This window comes from Crocuta crocuta, unplaced genomic scaffold (assembly GCF_008692635.1).
Source record: "Crocuta crocuta isolate KB4526 unplaced genomic scaffold, BGI_CrCroc_1.0 scaffold415, whole genome shotgun sequence".
Taxonomy (NCBI): Eukaryota; Metazoa; Chordata; class Mammalia; order Carnivora; family Hyaenidae; genus Crocuta; species Crocuta crocuta.
The window spans coordinates 399,054-423,611 of record NW_027531525.1 but is presented as its reverse complement, the minus strand read 5'-3'; the positions used below and the strand labels follow the sequence as shown (position 1 = coordinate 423,611).

At 42.2% G+C, this 24,558-nt stretch overlaps 1 protein-coding gene across 5 annotated transcripts; it reads right to left on the bottom strand.

Annotated features, from left to right (window-relative positions):
- Positions 1 to 769: 769 nt before the first annotated feature.
- On the bottom strand, positions 770 to 24,558 carry PRPF3 (pre-mRNA processing factor 3). Of its 5 annotated transcripts, XM_077772517.1 has the most exons (17): positions 24,454 to 24,537; positions 22,987 to 23,078; positions 21,542 to 21,731; positions 19,433 to 19,563; positions 17,305 to 17,451; positions 13,821 to 13,904; positions 13,424 to 13,644; positions 12,493 to 12,799; positions 11,152 to 11,318; positions 10,316 to 10,395; positions 8,456 to 8,599; positions 7,080 to 7,179; positions 6,793 to 6,906; positions 5,618 to 5,736; positions 5,254 to 5,337; positions 3,911 to 3,972; positions 770 to 1,125 (listed from the first exon to the last, which is right to left on the bottom strand). In XM_077772517.1, exons 3-17 carry the CDS (start codon positions 21,684 to 21,686, stop codon positions 979 to 981), a joined length of 2,052 nt encoding a protein of 683 aa, XP_077628643.1. In that variant the 5' UTR covers positions 21,687 to 21,731; positions 22,987 to 23,078; positions 24,454 to 24,537; the 3' UTR covers positions 770 to 978. The 5 variants fall into 5 exon arrangements, with proteins under 5 accessions (XP_077628643.1, XP_077628642.1, XP_077628644.1 ...); XM_077772516.1 differs by lacking the exon at positions 22,987 to 23,078 and having other exon boundaries at positions 24,454 to 24,557; XM_077772518.1 differs by lacking the exons at positions 22,987 to 23,078; positions 24,454 to 24,537 and adding an exon at positions 24,412 to 24,451.

Sequence of the window (24,558 nt, the reverse complement as noted above, 5' to 3'; positions counted from 1 at the left end):
CCTGGTAAGCTCCAACTAGAGGAAGTTATGGGAGTGCTAATGGCCCCGTGTTTGATCCATTCCCAGTATATCCTCAACATTCCCAATATATCCTCAACAGGCAAGATGAAATGGAAGTATGGCTATACTAAGAATTTTGGACTTCAGTGAATACTTAAGTTGACCTAAATACTCCTAAAATCAAAAGAGAAACATTAAGTTCTTAAACAGAACCTTTAGTCAGATTCTTTAAGAAAAAAAAGAAACTACACAGTCTTTTAGAAAAAGATTTTTTTTTTAATTAGTAAAGAGAGGAAATAGGCTAAATTCCTGAATCCTTTTTCATTTTACACACTGACCCATAACATCCTCCTTGGACTGTGTCCACTTCACAACACACGTTCCCACTTATGTGCCTTCTGAGGAAATGACTTCCTGTCCAGACTGCTTAGCCAAGACCTGTGGTAATCTACCACGTGACTCTATCGAAGGTTAATAGATGGACACTCATTTGTTCTACCCTCTTTTACCCATTAACACTTTCTCCTGCTTCACTCCACTCCAGGAAAACAGTATTTATTACTCTTGCTCCAAGATGAGGTCAGAAATTTCCATTAGACATCAAAAATACATATCCATCCATTCATCCTTCCATTCATCCATTCATATATACATAGATATCAATGACAAAATTTTCTTTTTCCACAGCAATTGCTAGAAGTTAGGAGAAAAGATCACCTGAAGACCTAAACTCCGATACCTATAAGTGTGTGAAAAATATCATACCAACTTTAAAAATAACTCTTTAATCATATGCACATGAGGGGAAGAAAGGACGGCACCAGGCTGACTGGGGAAGGGTGTAAGGTATTTTCCCTCTGTCCCAGTGTCAGCTTGGCACAGTTCTGAGATCACACACACAGGTGGAACTGGGTCGGGAAGGAGAAGAGGACTGAAGAGACCAAGGCAGGAGAGGAGAGGCAGGGGCTCGCAGTAGTTTCAGTCGGTGGATTCCAACACAGATTCACTCAGCGCGAGGTCCCAGTAGTGTTCAGCCCCGTGCTTTTTGAAGTGCTCTCGAGCCATGTTCTCTGTAGGGCACTGTTTGAACTTCATCTCCCCAAAGCTCCGGTCTTTGGCCGTACCCTGGGAAAAAGCCAAAATGTGTAATAAAAATGCCATCTATTTCTTTAAAGATTTTATTTATTTTTAAGATAAAAAAATGTTTTTAAATTTATTTTGTGAGAGAGAGAGAGAGGGCAGGGAGGCAGAGAGAATCCCAAGCACCCTCTGCACTATCTGCACAGAGCCTGACGTCGGGCTCGATCTCACAAATTGTGAGATCATGACCTGAGCCAAAATCAAGAGTCAGACACTTAACCAACTGAAACACCCAGATGCCCCAAGATTTTGATTTTTTAAGTAATCTCTATATCCAACAAAGATCTTGAACCTACAATCCTGAGATCAAGAGTCACAGGCTCCACCAACTGAGCTAGCGAGGCATGCCAAAACATTGCAATTCCTAATTTAAATCAGAAATAATACTCTTTTCTAAAACCTAGTAACACATGTGTAGCAATATGCCTAGTTGAACATGATTTTATGGTAAAAACTATTTTAACCTCCACCCCATTGGATATTTGTGTGAGTCTTTGTGCATTTACAAACATAAAGGTTTCAGATTTGTTTTTTTACTGAATGGAAGATGAGGAATTCGGTGCTCTGATAGCTGGGTTAAAGAAGCAAGTTGGGGAAGGACTTTGGCGGGTGAGATGGGATGAACCAGTTGCCCACCAGGGCTCTCAGACTAGATTTGGACCTTTAAGGAAAGAACCAGAGGCTGAAAGAACTCCTTCCACAAGACTCAGTGAGACCCTGCAGGAGGCTTTGGGGTCCACTGACAAAGAATAATATGAGGGTGAGGTGAAGAGGGGAATGGCGGCAGTGAGGGGGAAATTTAAGAGAACAATATAAAAGGATACATTACTGGGTGTAACCACATTCTCAAGGCACCAGCAGCAGTGACAGTCATAAAGTGCTATCTCAAGAGGCTTTCAGGGATCAGATTCCAATAAGAAGCTAGAGTAGAACCTGGCTTGTTTCTGAACCTGAGATACAATTCCCAATTCCCGTGGACTCTCAAAGATAACTGGAAGAGATGAAAGGGTTAGGATACTAAGTACCCAGGATGCAGGTGAGGCATATGGTTATTAGAGCTTAATTTGTATGCATAAATTGGAGGAGTCAGGGATAAGACAGAAGCATACATGAAAAACAGTAACAACTGCCTATTAAGAGTGATCTTAAAGAACTGGGGAGATTAGAGGGGGACCATTTCAGTAAGTGCTCTTCTGTGTTATGAGAATTTAACAGGCATTCACTACTTTTGAAATAATACTTTTATAATAAAGAACTAGTTACTAAGCGAGTACATTTAAAAAATAAAAGATAGGGGTGCCCTGGGCCGCTCATTTGGTTGAGTATCTGACTGTTGATTTCAACTCAGGTCATGATCTCAGTCTGAGATTGAGCCCCATATTGGCCTATACACCGAATAGTGTGGGATTCTCCCTCTCTCTGTCTCTGCCCCTCCCCCACCTGTGTGTTCTCTCTTTCTCAAAATAAGTAAACTTAAAAAAATATTTGAAAAAAAATATTTGAAAAAATTAAAAATATACATACACTCAACATAAATGAATAAAATGAAAACATTAAGTCAACACAAAGGTAGCAAGATATTTTGCTAAAGGTAGCAATGTATTTTGGAGTAGGAAAAAAAGGATTACTGCAACACCTCAGGATAAGGAATTAATTACTGAAAAGAATTTTTAATGCTTCCTCGAAAAATAGGATGGTATTTTATATGCTTCACAAACAATGAGGGGCACTTGGGTGGCTCAGGAGATTAAGCGTCCGACTTCAGCTCAGGTCATGATCTCATGGTTCATGGGTTCGAGCCCCACATCAGGCTCTGTGCTGACAGCCAGCTCAGAGCCTGGAGCCTGCTTCAGATTCTGTGTCTCCCTCTCTCTCTGATCCTCCCCTGCTCACTCTCTCTCTCTCTCTCTCTCTCTCTCAGAAAAAATTAAAAAATAAAAAAAATTACACAATGAACAATCCTTAATTCACATCTTGGTCTGAATAAGCATATGCATTCATTTATTCTTCAGGTTCAGGCTAATACTGGTTCAGGGTGCCTGGCTGGCTCAGTCATAGAGTATGTGACTCTTGATCTCTGCATCATGAGTTCAAGCCGCATGGTGGGTGTAGAGCTTACTTTAAAAAATAAGTAAAATTTAAAAATTAAAAAAAGAAAAGAAAAAAAAAAAGAACTAATACTGGTTAAGATTTCGGGGATGAAGGACCTGTGTAAGCATAAACAAGTTATGTTTTACAGAGCACTATTACATAGTAATCTAATTCTGGTCTCAGAAAAAACTGACAGAAAAAGAAAACAAAATCCACATTTTGTAGACAAATCAATAGTAATTGGTATTAAGTGTCTTGCCCCAGCTGACCAGCTAGTTAAGTGGTACTCCCAACTTTATATTAAGTCTAGTACTTCTTTCACTATTATCCAGACCAAAAAAAAAAAAAAAAAAAATCCCCCAGTGATTCATCTGTGTCTTTCCAAGTCTCTTATCATGACTGTGAAATAAACGACTCAGTCGAGAATTTGTATTCCTGCCACCAGTTTTCCATACTCTTCCCCAGGTGGCATGTGCTATGTACTCATCAATTTAACTAAAATACAGTCAGGAAGAATCTGCTGCCAAACCTGTAACAATGAATTCCGAAAGGAAACATGAACTACCTCGGGGACCAGTGGCTGCTTAGTGTCGCCAGCCCATGGCTCCACTAGGACAGTACAAACAAGCAGGAGTTAGCGCTCAAGTCCTGCTTCAGGGTTTACCTCACGGTCACCTACCTCCCAGACTAGTACACATTTGTTGGTTTTCTTCACAGCTTCCTCATCAGATTCCTCATCATCTGGAAAAGACAATATAGCTAAATCTTGCTCTAGACTTAGAGACCAAGATTTAAGTTCGAAACAAAGAGTATTCAAGTGTACCCCAATTCTTTTAAATACTGTTCCCCTTTCCCTGGTATCAGGGTCAAATGTCTTCTTTATCTTTATTTCCTGCAAAGCAGATCGAAAGCTCCAAACAGGCAGGTATTTACTAACTGAACATTTACTGCACACCTAATAAGTGTCAAGAGCTGCACCAGATACTAGGAACAAGGAGATAAGTAAAGACAAGGAATCAACAATAAAAACTTGTCCTAAGCACTTTGAAAATGAGGCCTCAGATGCCAACATGACAGAGTCCATTATTAAGGAGTTTTTAATCTAATGGAGAAGGAGGGCATATAAACCAAATGAAAGTACCTTAGAAACACTTGAAAAACAAAAGAAAACACAGGTCAATTATAGTCAAGTGTTCTTTTTAAGTAAGGCACAAAAATATCTTAACTAAGGACAAAAATTATAAAAGGGCCAAAGTTAAGAAAAATTAAGAAAAGTATGATTCTCTGCACATTTTAAATACTAACCCAGGTCTTCAAAGAAGGGGAAAATAAATACTGATGGAAGAACGATGGTGAGGAGAGTGTCAAATATATTTTACACATATATAAAATTGGGCAAAAGAATGAAAACTGTGTGTGTGTGTATGTATATTGCCTTCAACCCTCTAGCAAACTTCTTTCAAGAGGCGCCTGGGTGACTCAGTTGTTTGAGTGTCCGATTTTGGCTCAGGTCATGATCTCATGGTTTGTGGGTTCGAGCACTGTGTCAGGCTCTGTGCTGACAGCTCGGAGCCTGGAGCCTGCTTCGGATTCTGTGTCTCCTCCTCTCTCTGCCCGTCCCTCACTTATGTGCTGTCTCTCCCTCTCAAAAATAAACATTAAAAGTAAATAAATATATACATAAATAACTTCTCTCAAAAAATAACATAACATAGAAATGCACATCTAAGTGTATAGCTTGCTGAACTTTCACAACTGAACAGACTCCCATAACTAGTGCCCAGAGCCAGGCAGACAGGGAAAGCAGCTGGTAGAAACACCTTAAAGGCCGGGCAGTATCATCCACATCATCACGTAGTAAATATTGTATGAACGTCTACATGTTCACAGTCTGAACAGGTTTTTCTAAAATGCCTAAACATTATCTAGTGTGAGCCAAGTGTCGGGGGGTGAGGGGAGGAGGAGGAGACAGACAGAGCACCACCCCCACCTCCCACTTAATCCCCTCTAACCCCCATTCACCATCTCCCTTTGTGTTAGAGGTCTGTTCATCCCACTTTATCCGATGCAGCATAAGACGCTTAAATTTCTTCTGGGCCTTGGGGCCTGGAAACAGAGAAGGAGAATTTTGCCAGAGTTGTAGATGATGATGAAGTAGCAGGGACCTCTGAGCTCATGTGCTACTCAGCCATTAATGTGGTAGTTGAAGCAATGCCAGGAGCCACATCTTAGGTGCCTCTACTCCAATAAACACAGAAACAGAGGCCCAGAGTACTATACCCAGGTATGGCTCTAAAACGCTCTTTTCCTCCTTTCTCCCCACCATGCTAATCACTTCAAAGCCTAGGGTTGCGTGGGGACAGCTTCCTTCAGTTTTCAGACTCACCCCCTTCCACTACTACCACGTTGACATCCTTGTGCAGTACCACCACCCCTGTCAGGTACAGCTGCCCAGCATTGGCCTCAATCTTGAACTTCTTGGCTGGGTTGCTCAAATTTCGGACTCTGGAGAAGGGAAAGCTTAGTTATGGCTTTGGTTTTAGTTAGCATCAGTAGCTGCCTGAATGGAATGGCAAATAAACAGATGGATCCAAAATGGTTTTGTCTCTAAAAACAAAGATCTGCAGAGTAAGCAAACATGCTAACGCCTGAAAGGTAGAATCAATGAATCTAGAAGTAATTCCACTGTCTTACACTTCAAAGACTAGCACTGTGTGCCCTACAACAAACAGCAGGTAATCAAAATTTACTCCAAGCGAGGAGGAGTATTTACCATCATCCAAAAAAAATGTACGCTAATGGCTCCTGACAGTATAAAGATCAACAAATTCTTTGCCTTTTAGATGCTTATAATGTAGTCAGAAGGCTACTCACAGAAAATTTCTAGAAGGCTACACGAAAAACTGTTAGTAGCAATTACCTATAGTACGTGGTGCTAAAGGTTCAGAGCAAGGGACTTTTTCAGCAAGGCCCTTCTGTATTGTTAGATTGAAAAATTATTTTCATAAGCATCACTGCTTTCATAATAATGTATCACTTTTGTAATAAAGGACTAGTTATTAAACACCAGCGCATTCAAAACTAGAAGGATCATATGCACTCAACGTAAAAGATAAAATGAAAGTATTAATTCAACACAAAGGTGGCAAATATTTACAACATATTAAACATATTTTGGAGTGGGAGTAAAAGGATCACTGCAATACAGAGGATAAGGATATAGTTACTGAAGAAAGAAAACTTTTAGTGCTGCCTTGAGAAATAGGGTATTTTCTCTTCTACAAAGGATGAACGATCCTTAGTTCACATCTTGGCCTCAACAAGTATATTCATTCCTTCCTTCTTCAGAACTAGTACTGGTTCACTGAGAGGCCACCAGAGATAGAAGAGTAATCCCATCACCATTATAAAAGGTTTACTAGTTCCTAACTCATGTTGGGGTCATCAGAAGTGAGTAGGTATTGATGTTAGGTTTGCTTTAGGCCACAGTGATTCTGCCTCAAGCACTTGGAGAGCTTCTGGCATGTCTAAGGGAAAGACTGGCCCAGTTTGGACACCTACCTATATACAGATATGTGTACCCCCTGTGAAATGTCTTCTTTAAGCTTTTTAATTTTCTTGACCTTTCTCTGTTCTGCTGTAAGTTTTCGGGCAGCGTTGGCCTCTTCATGCGCTCTGTCGTGACAGGAAGGACATCCACAAGTGAGAAAGGCATTGAAGATCAGAGGCAAAGCTGAGGGAAAGAGAGAGCAACGGAGGACTCTCCCCTCCCTCCAAATATGGATCCCCCCAGAAGAGTCTGGGAAAGGTACTTGCCCTGGGTTTCCACCCAATGCCATGGCACTTACTTCTGTCTTTTTGCCATCTGAGCTCTGACATGGGCTTCTACCTTCGTGGGGTCTTGAACAGCTTCTGTTCCTAATACTCGCATCAAATTTGAAATTCTCACTGCAAATGGAGAGAGGATTAAGTTAAGTTTCCAGCTGGGACAACTGTCACCTCTGCTCTATCAATCCACAACTGTTTACCTATTTCAAATCTCTGCTCAAACCTCACTTCCTCTAAAAACTCCTACTTTTTTTTTTAAATAAATGTGTTTACCACACTTTTTTTTTAATTAATTTTTTTTGAGAGACAGACAGACAAAGCCTGAGTGGGGAGGGGCAGAGAGAGAGAGGGAGACACAGAATCTAAAGCAGGCTCCAGGCTCCCAGCTGTCAGCACAGAGCCTAACGTGGGGCTCGAACTCACGAACCGTGAGATCATGACCTGAGCCGAAGTCAGATGCTTAACCGGCTGAGCCCCCCAGGTACCCCTAAAAACCCCTACCTTGAAAAGCCCAAATAACTCAGCATTTGTAGGTCACATAATATATATAGTTGGTATATGTTTATTTACACTGCTTGAAAATTTATGACAGTTAAGGAACTTTATTTCTTTGGTATTTTTCACTCTGATCACGTTTAGTGAAAGATCGTAAACAGAACAGTGCTCACTCAAAGTATTACTGAATGATAACAGAAACTACAGGAGTGAGGGTTTCTTTTAGCAGTATTTTCATTTTTCAAATATAGAACTATGTACATAACAAGTGTACAAACAGTACAACTACTACCTTCATGAATTTTGAGACCATTATTCTTTCAGGAAAAAAAGAATATATTTTTATACTTAAAAAAAAAAAAAGAAACTTTAAATGACCTCTACAGTGAATATGTTGACTGTCTTTTTTTTTAAGATTTCATTTTATTTATTTTCTTAAATGTTTATTTTATTTTTGAGAGAGACAGAGAGCAAGTGAGCAGGGGAGGGGCAGAGAGAGAAAGACAGAGGATACAAAGCAGGCTCTGTGCTGACAGCAGAAAGCCAAATGCAGGGCTAAACTCACGAACCATGAAATCATGACTTGAACCGAAGTTGGATACTTGACCAACTAAATCACCCAGATGCCCCTAAGATTTTATTACATAATCTCTACACCCAACATGGGGCTCGAATTCATAACCCCGAGATCCAGAGTCGCATACTCTACTGACTGAGCCAGCCAGGCACCCCTATGTTGACCTGTCTTAGTAAGACTGTAGAAAATTTAAGAAAGGAAGAAAATAACCAATGAATGATTCTGAGGAACAGAAAGCACCCAAATATTGAGAGATGCAGAAATTCCTCGGGAAGGACACAGACAAACCTCCTGCCCTTCCTTCCCTGCCTCGGAGGTAAGTACCTTTGGGTTCTGGAGGAGGCATCAGGCCTAGCCTGACTTTCTCCTGTAGTTCCTTCTGTGCTTCCCTCCTTGTTTGCCTTCGAAGTTTCTTCTGTTCCTTCTTGGTAAGATATACCCCCAGAGTAACGGGTGTGTCATTGTCAACTGCCAGGTAGAGAAATGAAAGCACAAGCAATAAGCCTATTAGAGGGATTTGGGTGAGTATCAATCACATTAAAAGAAACTTTAAGTGTTATTGGTTATTTTTAGGTTGTGATAGTAGCATTTTTGTTTGTATGCATGTATGTATGTATGTATGTATATACGTATGTATCTAAAAGAGGGAGAGGGCAGGGGGTGGGAGGTGAATCCTAAACAGGCTCCACACTCAGCATGGAGCCCAACATGGGGCTTGATCCCACGACCCTGGAATTATTATGACCTGAGCTGAAATCAAGAGTCAGACGCTCAACTGACTGAGCCACCCAGGTGCCCCAGTATGTTACATTCTTAAAAAACATTTTCCTTCATGAGAGTGTTCTAACTTGTGTTTTCTCAAAGCAGTACAACCCTTTCATCAACTGAAAAGTGGCAAAGACAGAAAACAAAACTAGAGCTGCTCCAGTTGCTCTCCATGAGGATTTGGGGCAGGTGGGACCAAGAGGACGAAATTTGTAATTTTAGAGTTATAGGAATTGGGGTAAATCATCAGGACTCCCACAGCAGGTTTACTCAACTTAAAAATAATATTACTATTATTATATTTTTTTTATTTTGAGAGAGAGAAAGCACAAGTTGGGGAGGGGTGGAGAGAGAATCCCAACCAGGCTCCACACTGTCAGCACAAAGCCCAATGTGGGGCTTGAACCCACAAATTGCAAGATCATGACCTAAGCCAAGTCAGATGCTCAACTGAGCCACCCAAGTGATCTTACTGTTACTATTTTTAAAGTTTATTTAAGTAATCTTTATACCTTATATAGGGCTCAAACTCACGACCCTGAGATCAAGGGTCACGCGCTCTTCTGACTGAGCCATCCAGGAGCCCTGTCAACGTTTTAAAACAAAGTCCCTTACATTCTTCTAATGATCCATACTGATGACAAGTTAAGGACTCTGCCTAAGTAACATTCAATGACTATCATATATACATATATACATATATGATATATATACATATATCATAGTATCTCAAAGTCTCCATCTACTTTTCCAAACTTATTGGAGTTATTGGCAAGCAAATTTATACTAATTGATGTATTGCCTCCTCTGTTCATCCCAAATATGATGAAAGTGTTAAAATCTTTTATAATCTACATAATTCTTGAAGAAGGCATATCAGTTAATATTCTCTCTACATGTGAGAGTTCTGCGTTCTAAATGGCTTACCCAAGTGATTCAGCTAGTTAAAAACACAGCCACAACTAAAACTTGTCTCTTTTGGGTGAGCCAACAGGCTTTTGCTACAAAAATGATCAAGAGAGGAAAAAGGCTGAAGACAAAAATGACTGAAGAAGGGCAGGTATTTGGCAGCGGTGTACAAGACTGGGGTTGGGAGTCAAAGATAAGAATGTTTTTAAAACCCAACCTGTAATATATTTCAGTTGAAACCATCTCTAGATTAGGCCTCAATACTCTAGACCTGCACTGTCCAATACTGTAGCCACTAGCCACGTACACTAAACTGAAATTAATTAAAATTCAATAAAATTTAAAATTCAGTCTCTTGGTTGTATTAGTGCAACTCAGTTTTCAAGTGCTCAGTAGTCACAGGGGGATAGTGGCTACTGTATGGACAGCACAGAGAACATGTCCATTATCACACGAAGTTCTATTGGATAATACTTCTCCGGAGCCTTGATTGAGTAATCTAGACATTACCTGGAGGGTTGAGTTGGGCTGGATGTTCAACGAGATTTGTGATTCCAAAATAATCTTCTCTCTTGGGATTTTCCTCTGTACTAAAATTGGAGGAAGAAGGGAAAACAGGGTATGTGGGTAGAGACAATTCTAAGGGGGAATCTCAGAAACACCATGAAAAAAATGCACTCTCCACAATGTATTCTAGCACCTTTTAGTGTGCATATCCACGACACGTAATTGTATCACATATAATCTTCAAAATGAGAAAACTGGGTCCACTAAGGTTGGACATACAATCAACACCAGTCATTCTCAATCTTTTTCTACCTAACATCCCTGATGGATGGTTGCCACATTCTCTCACTAATAACAATAACTCCCTGGGGCAGTGGTTGACAAAGGAAGGGCTAAGGGGAAAGGCTGAGGCACAGTCTCCTAAAGCCATGCATCAGAATTACGGAAGGGATACAATTAAAGATCTCCCAAGTGTTTCTCAAATGATTTCATTCTCTTCCCCCATCAGTTAAGACCCTTTCCTCTCTACTGCAGGACTAGATCTTTAAGAAATGTAAAAACCTATTATAGCTGGCAAAAAAAAAAATGTAATTAAGGAAAAAAAAAACCCATGTATAACAAAAGAAAATATAAAATTTACCTTTCTCTTTTAGATCATTTGTGCCTATTCCTTCCCATGTTAACCTTAGAAACTAAAAATAACCTATACAACGTATTCTTTACAAATACATGAATCTGTATACGGTTACCTAATTTGCTAGGATTTTACTTAATGCAGGGGTATTATCTCTCTCAATAAAACTCTAGCCTTATTACAAGGTATTAACTAACAAACTCACAGGTCAAAGCCATTGGGGATGATGTAAGAGTCCCACCACTCAATTTCAGGGATATCTCCTTCCTTTAGCTCCTTTTTAGGAGCAATGAGGGCCAGCCTAGTGGAAGTATGGATGCCTGTTTTTCGAGCTGCCTGTGAGATCTCTGCTTGCAGCTTTTCCAGTTGAGCCTAAAAACAAGATAAACAAAGACAGGAAGATAAATTGAAGTCATGGAAAATAGGGAAATAGCAGAATTCCAAATTATAAAGTACTCCCTTGAAAGCTTCATGCCTAATGCAAAGAATTCATAATTCCTGAAAACTTAGAAAAGAGCCGTTCTACTTTATCCTATCCTTAATGATTTACGTACAACTGCCCTTATCACCAGCCTTCACCCCACAGTGTGTGCCTGCAGCAAATACACAGAAATGGAATTTTATGAAAACTCCATTCTGAGAATGTAAACAAGGAGCAAAACTCACTGAATATAGAGTTAATTCAGCTCTCCAGGTGTGTGGATTACCCACAGTAATTAACAGCAGGCTAGCTTTCTTCAGTCGTGCGGAAGGTTCTGAACTGTTTCCCTCCACTGTATGTGAATTTTCAGTCAATTTTATTTCCACTTAAGTAGAATGTAATTAAGAAGACAAATCAGCTAAAAATCAAGTATCCCAGGAATAAATACAGTATTTTAAAAATTAGTCATTGTGGGGCACCTGGGTGGTTTAGTTGGTTAAGCGACCGACTCTTGATTTCAGCTCAGGTCATGATCTCACAGTTTTGTGAGTCCAAGGCCCACATCCAGCTCTGTGCTGACCTTGCAGAGGTTGCTTGGGATTCTCTCTCTTTCTTTCTCTCTGCCCTTCCCCTACTCCCACTGTCTCTCTCAAAATAAATAAAGAAAAAATTAGTCAGTGCTTTATTACTTGTATATCTAATTGCCTAAAACTTTGTGAATTGAGTTGGTAGTATTTTAGGACTGTATTAAATTTCCTTTGTCACCTTCCTAACTTCTTTGGAGTTCAAGGTTATATTCTTTTTTTTTTTTAATGATTTAGCTTTTAAAGTGTATTTATTTATTTTGAGAGAGAGACACACACACACAGCATGAGTGGGGGAGGGACAGAGAGAGAGAGGGAGGGAGAGAGAGACACAGAGAGAGAGAGAGAGAGAGAGAGAGAGAGAGAGAGAGAGAGAGAGAATTCCAAGCAGGCTCCACGCTGCCAGCGTAGAGCCCAAAGTGGGGCATGAACCCATGAAGCCATGAGACCATGACCTGAGCGGACACCAAGGGTCAGATGCTAAACCAACTGAGCCATCCAGGCGCCCCTGAAGTTCTAGGTTATATTCTAAACCAGATACCTTTGTCCGTAATCGTTGGGCAATCTTCTCAAATTTGCCCTTGTCATGGAATTTAAAAGTGCGTCTCTGGCGCTGGGAAGGGGCAATTGAGACCCGAGGGTCAAAAAAGGTATTAGACTCCATGTCTTCTGATGGCTTTTCTTTTAGCTGCTGTTTGAATTGTTCCCTCTTCACAGCACGAATATTGGCCTTCAGAGTGGGCATGCGATGTGTCAGCTCAATCTCTTTGCCTGTAGCATCTACAGTGCGACCTTGCTCATCAAGAATCAGTGGTGTAGGTTTAGTTTGATCTTTTAACTCCACCTTCCTGAGAAACAGCCCACAAAGAAATAAATGCCATATGGGACAATAAATAAGGCAAACAAGAAACAGAAAATAAATCAAACCAAATGAAGGGAACATAAGCCCATCTGTGAATAGTAACACCTTGATTGAAAACATCAAACTAAGTATGTGAGTACAGAGTACAACGGATGAAATGAATTTATATATTACATAGATAAGAATTTGCAAGCCTATCTTCACTCCTGAATTTCTGAATCAGACATAATATGCCAAACTGATTGTAGGTGCTAAAAATAAACTCTATCATCTTTATCCAGTTGTAGAGAACTCTCAGATCTGGTCTCACTCACTGAGGTTGCATGGATATAGCTCCGAGTTAGGATCCAGGAGGCCCGGGTCTATTCTGAGCTCAACAATGGAGAAATAAGCTTAACCTCAGTTCTACCAATTATAAAAAGAAGCTAATAAATTCTGCCACAAGCAAGCTAAGAGAATTCAATTGGTATTTATTAAGCACACATAAGAAATATGAAATTGTAAGAAATGACTTAGGTTCCTTGGGAGAAGAGGATCAGTAACATTTAAAGGTATTAATTGCCTCTCCAGCCTGAGAAATGGCAAGGGGTTCCATGGGACAGATACTCACGGGGGAGCGATGCCCATGGCGTGGAGATTGGCCAGGCCCACCATGTTGGCATTGCCAATGAGCCCTGGCTTCAGTGCCAGCTGGGCTTGGATGCGGGCCTGGAGTTCAGCGGCTTTCCTTGCCTTCTCGATGGCGTCATTCATGAAAGTGGCAGCCTGGGAGGGCTGAATAGTGTTGCCAATTGGAAGTCGCTCTGGCTGGGAAGAGGAGGGAGTCTTTGGCTGTGCGACAGAGAAAAAGAAATCAGAATCAGAAGAATTAGAAGGCGGACAGGTCACACTCATAGACTGGTAGATGGTGGCATGGAACATGCAGTGACCTTCCAGATTCAAATGAGTGGACGGCAAGGAATTCTTTGCTAAGGAGTCTGCATTTCAGAGTAGTCTGAGCACAATACCTGAGGCGTGGGGGGGCTAATGAAGCTTAGCTGCTTTTTCCTCTCCTCAATTTGCCGTGTTGCTGCCTCCATCATCTGTTTGATCTGCTCTCGGTGGGGGAAAATTTTGAAAAACCGTTAATATCTCTTTTTTATTTCTCCTATACATGTTCTTAAACATGAAAGGCTTTTCAGGTCTAGAGAACTAAAATTTTTTTTAACGAACCCATCATATTCTGCCTGTACCACAGAATGAAAATTTTAATAGAAAAAAGCCTACAGAGCTGAGCACCAAAATTTTTCAACCATCTTCCACAAGCAGGAATGGCATGTTAGGTAGTTAACACAGCTTGATGATTAAGACTCAGACTAACAGAGGGGCACCTGGGTGGCTCAGTCAGTTAAGTGTCCGACTTCAGCTCAGGTCATGATCTCACGGTTCATGGGTTCGAGCCCCACGTCGGGCTCTGTGCTGACAGCTGGCTCAGAGCCTGGAGCCTGCTTCAGATTCTTTATCTCCCTCTCTCTCTGACCTTCCCTGCTCATGCTCTCTCTCTCAGAAATAAAANAAAGAATAGGGGCACGTGGGTGACTCAATAGGTGAAGCATCTGACTCTTGATCTCCACTCAGGTCATGATCTCACAGTGAGATGGAGCCCTGCATTGGGCTCTGTGCTGACAAAGTAGAGTCTGCTTGGGATTCTCTCTCTCCCTGTCTCTGCTCGTCCCCCCCTCAAAAAAAAAAAAAAAAAAAAAAAAAAAAAAAAAAAGACTCAGGCTAAAGGAAACCTGAGCTTGAATCTTAACTCTGCTTGAATCTTAACTCTGCCACTTAATGTGTATGTGACATTGGACATGGTAGTTAATCTCTAAAACTCCAAGCGCCTAAGAAAGGTAACAATAGGGGCACCTGGGTGGCTCAGTCGGTTGAGCGTCTGACTTCGGCTCAGGTCATGATCTCACGGTTCGTGGGTTCGAGCCCCACGTCGGGCTCTATGCTGACAGCTGGCTCAGAGCCTGGAGCCTGTCTTCGGATTCTGTGACTACCTCTCTCTGACCCTCCCCTGCTCACGCTGTCTTTCTCTCTCAAAAATAAATAAAACAAAACAAAAAAGGTAACAATAGAACCTACCTTACAGGGCTGTTATGAGCATTAAAAAAAAAAACTCCTGTCAGAGTCCACACAAATTATCATATTTTTAAGTTTATTTATTTGATTTTAGAATCTCTACACCTAAAGGGGGGTTTGAACTCATGACCCTGAGATCAAGAGTCACATGCTCTTCCGACTTGAGCCAGCTAGGAGCTCCAAATTAGCATACTTTTGATGAATTCCTGCTTTGGGTAACTGGAGACAACAATGCAAAGATCTGTTTCCTAGTCTCTGTAAACCCTTCTGTCCTAAAGAACATGAGAGTAATAAGCATTGAGAATACAATCAAATAATTCTTGAATTTTCCAAAAGAGACCTTGCTGTCAAGGTGTTTCAAGATATATTTTTTAATTAAATACATTTTTTAAATGTTTATTTATTTTGAGAGAAAGAGAGGGAAGAGAGGGAAAGAGAGAATCCCAAAGCAGGTTCCTTGCTATCAGCACAGAGCCTGACATGGGGCTCAATCTCACGACCCTGAGATCATGACCTGACCTGAAATCAAGAGTCAGACACTTAAACAACTGAGCTACCCAGGTGCCCCTAAATTTTATTCTTTTCTTTTTTATTTATTTCAGAGCAAGAAAGAAAGGCAAAGGGAGAGAGAGAGAATCTCAAGCAGCCTCCATGCTCAGTGTCGAGCCGGACACAGGTCTTGATCTCACAATCTTGGGATTATGACCTCAGCTGAAATCAAGGGTTGGACACTCAACTGACTGAGCCACCCAGGTACCCCTAAAATTTTTTAAAATTTATTTAAGTAATTTCTACACCCAACGTGGGGCTCAAATTCATGACCCCGAGATCAAGAGTCTCATGCTCTTCTGTCTGAGCCAGCCAGGTGCCTCTTTAAAATTCATTTTATTTCAAATGTTTTATTTATTTTTGAGAGACAGAGCACAACTGGGAGAGGGACAAAGAGGGTGGGATCAGAGGATCTGAAATAGGCTCTGCGCTGACAGCACTGAGCCTGATGTGGGACTCAAACTCACAAACTGTGAGATCATGACCTGAGCCAGAGTTGGATGTTCAACCAACTGGGTCACCCACGTGCCCTAAAATTTATTTTTGACATCTGTTTTGAGTAGGTAATATATTTACATAGTTCAAAATACAAAAAAGTACAATTCTCCCACCCTTACTCTCTATAAAGCACCAATATATTTCCCTGCAGAAGTATTATATGTAAATATATATAAGCAAATTCATCCACCTACCCACACACACATGTATATAACCTATATCTCCTCCAAGAGATTTTAAACAGTACAAGAAATATTTATTATTTCTTTAGTATCAAAATTGTTTTAAGAAAGCCCATTTTAGGGGTGCCTATGTGACTCAGTTGGTTAAGCATCTGACTTTGGCTCAGAGCCTGGAGCCACTTCAGATCCTGTGTCTCCCTCGCTCTCTGCCTCCCTCCCCCTGCCCCTACCTTTCTTGGCTTGAGCTCTGTCTTTGTCTTTCAAAAATGAATAAATTAAAAAAAAAAACAACAAAAAAAACGGGACACCTGGGTGGCTCTGTCAGTTAAGTGACTGACTTTGCCTCAGGTCATTTTCATGGGTTCGAGCCCTGTGTTGGGCTCTATGCTGACAGGTCAGAGCCTACAGCCTGCTTCAGATTTGGTCTCTATCTCTGCCCTTCCCCTGCTCACACTCTGACTCTCAAAAGTAAATAAAACTTAAAGAATTTAAAAAAAAATTTTTTTTTCTTATTTCTGAGAGAGAGAGAGACAGCGTGAGCAGGGGAGGGTCAGAGAGAGAGGGAGACACAGAATCTGAAACAGGCTCCAGGCTCTGAGCTGGCTGTTAGCACAGAGCCTGACGCGGGGCTCAAACCCACGAACCGTGAGATCATGACCTGAGCTGAAGTCGGCACTTAACCAACTGAGCCACCCAGGCGCCCCTTAAAAAACTTTTTTTAATTAAAAAAAAAAACAAAAGAAAGCCTATTTTTTAAAAAACCCAGATAATTCTTATTAAAAATAAGTCAACTTGAAATTATTTTAGCGGATTATAGTATCTCAGCATTATATGTGGAAATTCTCCTCTGTCATCAAGCTAAGCTCTGATCAGTTCAATAATTTTCTCAATGACCCACCAAGGTAGACACGTGGGCAAATGATGTATGTAACACCCTTGTTTGCCACATAACAGGCACTCGGCAAATTTGACTTCAATAGCCTTCAGGTGGAAAACTCCTGGTTCAACTGAGAAATGATAAAATAGAAAGCAGATAAAAGCTCCCCAACGCTAAACACGAATTCAAATTAAGGTCCCGATGACTCTGTAGCCCTACATCTCGTTTCTTCAGTTCACAGAATCGTGGCTTTCGCTCCCTGTTACTCACCTGGAGCTTAGTGAGCATGCCAGGACTCTCTGAGGGAGGCCCAGGGATCACTTCAGGCTCCTCTTCCACCTCCTCAAAACGGGGTATCCGTCGCTTCTTTACTCCCGAGGATTCCTTGGAGATCTCAGAGTCATCACCAAACACTTCCTAAAGAAACCCAAGATGAAAGAAGAGTTTTCTCCCGCCCGTGGGAAAAGGGCAGACTCATCCTAGTCCCTAGCAGCATTTTGTAGCTTTCCCAGAGTCCTCTAGACCCTCCACCACATGGACCATCTCACTCAACTTCATCGTTCTCCTACTCCAGTCAAGCAAATTTCATCTCCAGGTCCTTATAAATGTTCCCATCTCAAGGTCTTTGCAAATACTACTGCCTACATTTGCAATGATATCCCTCAACTTTCACCACACCCGTTCCAAATCCTGCCTAAAACTCACCTCCTCCAGGAAGTTTTCCTCACTAATAATCTCATCTCACTCTGATCAAACTGCTGTTTCATATCCTCTTAGCACTTAAGAGCTGGGTTCATATTACATAAAATTACATTGTTGATATTCTGCTTGCCAAGTGTTAAGTCTTTCAATGTTAGTACTTTCTCCCAACTGGAGTCTAAGCTCTTCCAGGACAGGGGTTTTCTCTTCCTTCTTCAGTATTACCCAATAATACTTTGTTCTCATCAAACAATGGGAACTCAAATATGCTGACCAATTTGCAAGGTGAATTTAACAGGACCAAGAGTGGCCAACTGGAAGGGACAACGGGAAAAAGCAAATGTACACACCGGTGGTAGGCTTTGGGTGACATCCCCTCTTCACTAGGAGGGCTCGTGTTTTGCAAGGACATATCCTCAGCCAGGGGCGAGCGCTTCCTGGAACTCCTACAGTTCAAGAAAAAGGACTCTCCCATAATATATTGTGTGGGGTGGGGACTTGAATGGACCAAAATGGGACCCATATCCCAATGCTATCTAGATACCTCCTTAAAGAACCACTTTATTAACCCCACCCAAGGTAGTCACTTCATTCACAGCACGCCTCCACACGTCCACAGCCACGCGCCCTGTTATAGCATCGGCTTCGCCCCACAGATCCGTATCAACTTCGCCCTACAGATCTGTATCGAGGATTACGCATTCCCACTTAAACATGACAAATTAATTACCCGTCTGAAACCCTACAGTCAGCCCTAACACTTACATGAGACTGCTACTTAGATTTTGTAATTTGTGACTGTATTTTGTTGTGCCTCTCCTTAAATTGCAAATTCCGTTAAGGCAAGGACTATGTCTCATTCCTCTGACCACCCGCAATGACTTAAACACAAAAGGCACATGATTCTCTATTTCTCTTGGTTCTATAGCCTGGCCAGGGACCAAGCCGACATTGGTTATTCACTCTTTGTGCCCCAGGAAAAGGCAACAGGATAGCCAAGGTATCAAATGCACTTTGGAAGGTTTGATGGGAGTCACAGAAAAGACTGTTTTAAAGAAAGCGAAAAGAGAGAAACCAGCCACCTCACCCTGCTAGTACTGAAAGAAGGCATGACCGATCAGCGACTACCAAATAGAAAGTGAAGGAAGTAAGACAGAAATGATGCTCCTTCTAAGTGCTCCACTCATGGGGCCAGATGACCAGCGGCATGCTATGTAGCAAACAGCAGGCTCTCAAGACATACAGTAACTAATACTTTTTGTTAGGTATCCCATCTACAAGTCAACTGCAGAGAAACCTCTAAAAGGAGCAGCAATGAGATCTACAGCAGTGGGGTCACTTTCTGAAACAAACTATTAGGTATCAAGTAAACCAAAACATAAAGCCTTAGANAGTAGTGAGGGGGTGGGGGGGGAGGGGGGAGACACACGGAAGCAGAAGAACCAAAACTCCTAACTGTACATGAAAAAGGACAAAGCTACCAATTGTTTCCCTGAAGTATTTCAACCCATGAACTTACGTAGTTCATCACCATAAGATGGTGACAATACAAGCTCACCTCCTCTCCTTTAATGTCTAAGGACCTCTCTTGAATACTATGTACTCTCATTAAACATCAAAGTGTGAGCCAGGTAAGCTCAGCAACTTTATTACCATTCAAAACACTCCCAAGTTCATCAGATAGTTAACTGTAACCTACCTTTAGCTCTCGTTTCCTGCTTCTGTCACTGCTAGACTTGGAATGTCTAGAGCTCCGGCCTTCCTCCACAGCCTCAAACAGTTTGTCCACAAATCGGAGAGTAGAATCATCAAGAAAAGGTTTCAGATGGTCTGACGAGAAAAAAAGAGGTGGTAGGGTTGAAGGAGTGCATGGGTGGCTCAGTCAGTTAAGCGTCCGGCTCTTGATTTCTACTCAGGTTATGATCTCATGGTTTTTGAGTCTGAGCCCGCTTCGGGCTCTGCTGTGACATTGCAGAGTCTGCTTAGGATTCTATCTCTCTCTCACTACCTCTCCCCTGCTAGCATACACAGGCCCTTTCTCTCTCTCGAAATAGATAAACTTATTTTTAAAAAAATTTTTTTAACATTTTTATTCATTTTTTGAGAGAGAGAGAGAGCGTGAGCAGGGAAGGATCAGAGAGAGAGGGAGATACAGAATCTGAAACAGGAGCCCCTCAAAATAAATAAACTTAAGAAAAGAGGGGCACTTGGGTGGCTCAGTCGGTTAAGCGTCCAACTTCAGCTCAGGTCACGATCTCATGGTTCGTGGGTTCGAGCCCCGCATCGGGCTCTGTGCTGTCGGCCAGCTCAGAGCCTGGAGCCTGTTTCAGATTCTGTATCTCCCTCTCTCTCTGACCCTTCCCTGCTCACGCTCTCTCTCTCTCAAAAAATGAATAAAACATTTAAAAAAATTAAAAAAGAAAAGACAAAGTAACAGTACTTACTCCAATACTAGGCATATAACAGACACCAACACTGGAATTTTATCTCCAAGAGGGAGGGAAATGTTTTTCCTAAGTTCTTTGTAGGATTCCCACAAACCCTCTTATATTGAATGACCTTGTCCTATGAGGTAAAAAAACAGTTCCAATTTCTTGCAGTAAGAAGTAGCATAGCCAGAGCAATCTATTCCAGTTGAACATCTAAGTGTCCAAAGAACAAGTTGTAGGAGACTACCATGAACAAATTATACCTCCCTCAACTTTCTCCATGTTTTTTTCAAAAACTTAGTTTAGTTACCAATCTGAACCTGAATATACCCATCTGACTTTAGCATATTTCTTTTTTTTCTTTCTTTCTTTTGAGAGAAAGCCCCCACAAGCAGGGCAAGAGGGAGAGAGAGAGCCTGAAGCAGCTTCTCCATGCTCAGCGCGGAGTCCAAAGTGGGACTCACATTCACAAACCGTGAGATCACGACCTGAGCCAAAATCAACAGTTGGACGCTTAACCAAATGAGCCACCCAGGCGCCCTTAGCACATTTCCAAAGTAAATATACCTTAGTTGATTTAACTAAGCTGACACTGGTCAAATGAAGTCAATCTGAGATTCAAAATATGTCACAGATGGGGTGCCTGGCTGGCTCAGTTGGTAGAGCAGGCATCTTGATCTCGAGATTGTGAGTTCAAGACCCAAGTTGGGGGGGTGCCTGGGTGGCTCAGTCAGTTAAGCGTCTGACTTCGGCTCAGGTCATGATCTCATGGTTCATAGGTTCGACCCCGTGTCGGACTCTGTACTGACAGCTCAGAGCCTGGAGCCTGTTTCGGATTTTGTGTCTCCCTCTCTCTCTGTCCCTCCCCTGCTCACGCGGTTTCTCTCTCTCAGAAATAAATAAAACATAAAAAAAAAAAAAAAAAAAAGACCCAAGTTGGGCAATTTAAAAAAAAAAAAGGAAAATGTCACAAATAGTATTAAAAAATAAGAGTAAAAGTAAAATTAGTCATTTAGGTTATTTCCATTACAATGCAGGACAAAATAAAATGTGGCCTGATTTTTTTTAGACACTCCTAGCAGAGAGAATTTGGAGAAGTTCAAAGCAGTGTTTGGGATCCTGCTATAAGTTTAAGTCAAAAGATTCCTAAAACAGGGGCGCCTGGGTGGCTCAGCCAATTGAGTGTCCGACTTTGGCTCAGGTCATGATCTTGAGGTTCACGAGTTTGAGCTCCACATTGGGCTCACTGCTGTCAGCCAGTCAGCAAGTAACCTGCTTTGGATCCTCTATTCCCCTCTCATTCTGCTCCTCCTCCACTTGCATATTCTCTCTCTCAAAAAATAAAAACATTTAAAAACGAGATTCATAAAAGGACATACCAGCTGCCTTCTTCTTGTCCATGCCCTTCCCCACACAGTTCAGCGCTGCTGTGACCACGGTGGGCTCTGAGAAGCCCAGCACCCTCTTCACTGTCTTCTCTATCCATGGTTTCAGCTCATCCAGCTCCCTCTTAGATAGTGCCATTCTGCAGGCAATGGAGGGCAGCTCCCACGGGATTTGGTACCGCACCTAGAAAGAAACCAGGAGAACACTGAGTTAGAGGGTAGGAAAAGGGCATTCCAGGCAACTCCATGTTTAGTGTCAGGAATGCCATCTCTGCCTCTCTTCTCATCCTTAGGCAAGTTCCTGTGCTTCTTTCAACCTAAGTACTTTCTCTGAAGCCCATTACTTAAAAGCAGAAAGAACTACATTTCGTTTGCAACCCTAACTCAGTTAAGTATCAGTGGCTCCATGAAATCTGTGGAATAAACAAACCAACCCTGGGAATAACCCAGTCTGAGACAGAGGCTCTGGCTTCTTTTCTGATTTTGTTACCACAAGGGCCGACAAACACATAGCCTGCAGACAAGACTAAAACCGCCCACCCAGGGGCAGGCTTTCCTCTCTCTCCTGCTTCCAGGGAGGTATTCTTTTTTTTTTTTTTTTCAATGTTTTATTTATTTCTGAGAGAGAGAGAGAAGAGAGGCAGGCAGCTTGAGCAGGGGAGGGGCAGAGAGAAAGGGAGACAGAATCAGAAGCAGGCTCCAGGCTCTGAGCTGTCAGCATAGAGCCCGACGCGGGGCTCGAACCCACGAACTGCAAGATCATGACCTGAGCCAAAGTCAGACGCCTAACTGACTGAGCCACTCAGGCACCCCAAGGTAGGTATTCTTTAACCTAGCCTTGACCTGTAGGTCTCCCTTCTTTTAAGGGATGGGGGAGGGGAAGGGCTACACAGGTCAGCCATCTTATATTAAAGTTCATAATCCTGGGGCACCTGGCCGGTTCACTTGTTATGACACGTGACTCTTGCTCACAGGGTCATGAGTTCCAGTCGCACATTGGGCGTGGAGCCTACTCCAAATAAATCAAACACTTAAAAAAGAACAAATCTCCTAGTCCTTAAGAATGTTGTCACATTTCTCTCCAGTCATATTCATCCCTGTGGGACTTCTGTGCCCAGATCATGTTCTCTCATGTTCTACTCTGCCAGTTGACTTCGTAAGATTACTCCCTCCCCTCAGAAAAGAATGCCCTCCTTCTGGATGTACTTCCTCCCTCATCATCTTTTATTCTACTTTTTAGCTTAGCAAAGAAAACACTATCATAAAGAACCCCCCTACAACAAATCTTTGTTAATTGATGCAAGTTAGTATAGTTCTTCAACATGATTCACGTTTACATTTTTGAGCTCCTACTTAAACAGCAGAAATCAAGAGCATAGAGAAAATATTATTTCCCTGGTTTTGTCCCTAAATGCTTAAAGTCAATAGACTGCACTGACCTCAGTTTCCAAGCTAACTTCCTCCCAGCACCGCTACAAATCAGGGTCTCCGGGGAGTCACTCTTTCAAGATGTTTTAAGACACCTTTTCTCCTAAAAGATAGTCTGATTAATTTCTACTTTCTTGGCAGGTTTATCCTCTAGAAGACCTGTTGGTAAGTGGCATATTTAATTTAGGCATAACTAGTAGATTAAAATCAAGATACTAGGAATGAAAGATTTTGTGCCTCAGGGACATGTTCTATGAGTATTTCTACAGCAGCTCCATTCATCTATACCATGAGATATAGTTTATAACTCTCTGCATATATTTTTTTTAATGTTTTCTTTATTTCTAGGAGAGAGAGAGAGACAGCGTGAGCAGGGGAGGGTCAGAGAGAGAGGGAGTCACAGATTGAAACAGGCTCCAGGCTCTGAGCTGGCAGTCAGCACAGAGCCCGACGCGGGGCTCGAACCCACGAACCGCGAGATCATGACCTAAGCGAAAGTCGGACGCTTAACCGACTAAGCCACCCAGGCACCCCGATATAACTCTCTGCATATTAAACATGCTTTACTCAAAAGAAGCATATATAGACACTAGAGAGAGTGAAGAAAGTGCACACTGAACATTTGTGTCACAGAGCTCTACTGTTTACCAGCTTTGGGGCAAGTAATTCCTCTGAGTCTCAGTTTACTCATTTTACAAAATAAGGGCAATCTCCATCCCTTCATCTTTCTTAATCACGCGGTAAATATTTATTGTATAATTACTAAGTCGTAATCAGGGCACGGGGTGCTGCCAATACCTACAACAGTGAACATCGCAGACAACCCTCGCCTTAACGGGGCTTACATTCCACGAGAATTGAATCATGGGCTACAAAGTGTAAGCGATTTGAAAATCCGAAGCAACAAATGAGGTTCCACTCTATCGGATGAAGCGCGTGTCCAAATGCTCTATTAACAAATGTATTCGACTTCAACCCAATCCTCTAGCAAACTAAACAGCCAATGGACAAAAATAAAAGTGTCGAACAGTAACTAGCTTTGTCATTAATCAAATGTTCAGCAATAACTGCCCGCGACGGGACGGGGCGGGACAGGGGTGGAAGGAAAGGTAAGCAGAAGGATCACTGAATGAGCAGATAGCAGAATCCAGTCTTCTGAAGAATCTCCTTACTCCGTGCTTTTTGCTACAACCTGAGTTCCCCCCCTGCAACCTCTATTCTCCTCTGCTCTCTGGCTCCCTATCCCACCTTGTACTCCCCAAACTCCAATCCCAGAGCCAGTCTCCCCACCCCGTCCCCTTCCCGCCCCCGCCCTTTTCTCTCTTACCAGTCTCACTCCAACCCCATTCTCCCCCAGAACCTTACACGTCTTCGGCTTCCTCCCCACTGACCCTTCCCGCCTCGGTCCTGCCCTGGGGCTGAGCCCTGGTCCTCACCGCTGGGACCACAGCACACCTTCCCCGGGCCCGGGGGCTCACCTCACAAACTTCAGCCCCTGAGACGGAGCCCGAACGTTACACCGGAACCGGAAACCCTCCGACCGCCCTACGGCCTGCCGTCGCTACCGCCACGGCCGCCGCCAC